This window comes from Metarhizium album (assembly GCF_000804445.1).
Source record: "Metarhizium album ARSEF 1941 chromosome Unknown scaffold_81, whole genome shotgun sequence".
Classification (NCBI taxonomy): Eukaryota; Fungi; Ascomycota; class Sordariomycetes; order Hypocreales; family Clavicipitaceae; genus Metarhizium; species Metarhizium album.
The window spans coordinates 5707-7601 of NW_024467655.1; the positions used below are offsets into that span (position 1 = coordinate 5707).

General features: G+C 51.7%; 1 protein-coding gene across 1 annotated transcript; it reads right to left on the reverse strand.

Annotated features, from left to right (window-relative positions):
• Nucleotides 1-248: 248 nt before the first annotated feature.
• MAM_08450 (uncharacterized protein) lies at nucleotides 249-1691 on the reverse strand (the record flags this gene model as incomplete). Its single annotated transcript, XM_040827247.1, has 1 exon — nucleotides 249-1691. The coding sequence occupies one exon, from the start codon at nucleotides 1689-1691 to the stop codon at nucleotides 249-251; it is 1443 nt and encodes a 480-aa protein (XP_040674758.1).
• Between the last annotated feature and the right edge of the window lie 204 nt (nucleotides 1692-1895).

Consider the following 1895-nt stretch of genomic DNA (forward strand, 5'->3'; position numbering starts at 1 on the left):
TGTGAGCCACAAGCGCGGCCGGCACAAGGAGCCGCGCTTCAAATCTGCTGGCTCAAGCGTTCCTCAAAATCTACATCGTCCAACAAGCCATCGTCTACAACCAGCATACTTTCCTTCCACATTCTTGACTCTGTGTCCGCCACAACAGCCCACGCAGGTGTCACTTGATGTTTGCTCAGACGACTGACCGCACTGTACAACGGATTTTGCACTTGATCGTACTCGAGATACCTGACTTGTGTAATATTTCAGTCTGGATGGATATAGACATCATCCTTAAAGTGATTGCTTCCTCCCACCATCTTGCACCTCTTCGCCAGCTCTTTGTAAGCGGCTCTGCAAACCTTGCCCTTCACAGTCTCGTCAAAGTCTTTACTTTGCCAAGTGCATCTGAGGAGATTTTTTGCCCTCCGCACAGTAGCGGCCTGTGCATCCCTCACTTCATACACAAAGCTTGCTAGTTTCCTCTCATGCTCACCTTGAAGGCCCTCAATCGGTGCAAGATCTGGTGAGTTACCAGGATGGTTCACAAACACAATACCTTGTTGTTGTATTTCGGGCTGTAATAGTTTGCGAGCCTTTAGATGTGGTCCATGATTATCCTCCTGGATGACCACTCTCCTACCCGGGTTGCGCCGACAGATCTCGCGGTAGTAGGGAAAAAGCAGCTTCCGATACACTTCGAAAGCGTACCACACAAAGTTGAGCTTTTTGGCGCCGTCTTTCGGGTCGTGATGTTGGTAGGGAAAGAGGCGTTCTGGCGTCCAATCCTTAGGGCCCCCACTGTCGTTAGCATTGGCCCGCATCCAAAGACGTTTAATCTTGACCTGCGTGTTCATCCAGACGAGGTACTGGTGTTCAGACGTGCCATGTATGCTGGCATTGGCACGTTGCTCTTCAGTAATCTTCCTTGCCTGTACATTACATTCGTTCAATTGCTTTTGCAGCTCCTCAGATGTCTGGTCTTCAAGTTCCCAAACAGTCCAGGGTCTCGTCACGCTACAGTCGTCGCCGCAAGCAGCAGCCCATTGCTCAAGTTTGAAACGGGTCGGGGCACAGCTTTGATACGAGCTCGTATTAATCGGCAATGATATGTGCTGATTAGACGTGCCACCAAAGTGGTAGGCCTTCTCATCGCAGCATATGATGATCGCCTCGGCTTGGTCTAGCTGCTCAACCTCGAAAAGATATGCTTGACGGTTTGAGATATTGGCAGCGCTAAGCTCGTTACGTCTGTACACACGATGTCGTGTATACGCTCTTTGGTCGTCTACGTCCGCTGCGCACTGTTCAGGGTCTTGCAAGACATTATACACCTGCTGCGCCCCTAGTGGTCGGATGTTGTGATCGATCTCGCCGAGTACTTGGCGTTCCCTAAGATGACGGTTGGCTGCGTCGTTCATCGCATGAAATGGGTGTTCCCGGACACCTCTTCGGACGGTAAGGGATACCTCATCACCGGGTGCAGCTCTTCTTGGTCTGCCGCTGCGCGGTTGTACGCTGACCGCCGCTTGCAGATCCGCCAGGTCTGAAGTTGGACTGCGCGCTCTTGCGGCTTGGATAAGCGTGTTTACAGTCGGCCTCGTGAGGTTCAATCTCTGTGAGATCTCCGTCTGAGGCATGGCCAGATCGAACGCGTATGCGATCACGCAATGGCGCTTCCAAAGGGGAGTCTCGAGGCCTCTCCCCATTGTGTGTAAGTTGACAATTGCTTTGGTCTGTTGATTATTCTCAGTACGATTGAGAAGCATTCCGCGGCGACGGATGGCTCCATGGCTTGGCAAAATTCGAAAACTTTCGGAAAAGCGGAGGGCCTCCGTGATTACTCTATCTCTTGGCACTTCTCTCTGACCACGGACGCTGCACGTGATATCAATGGGTCCAGCTATCACGAA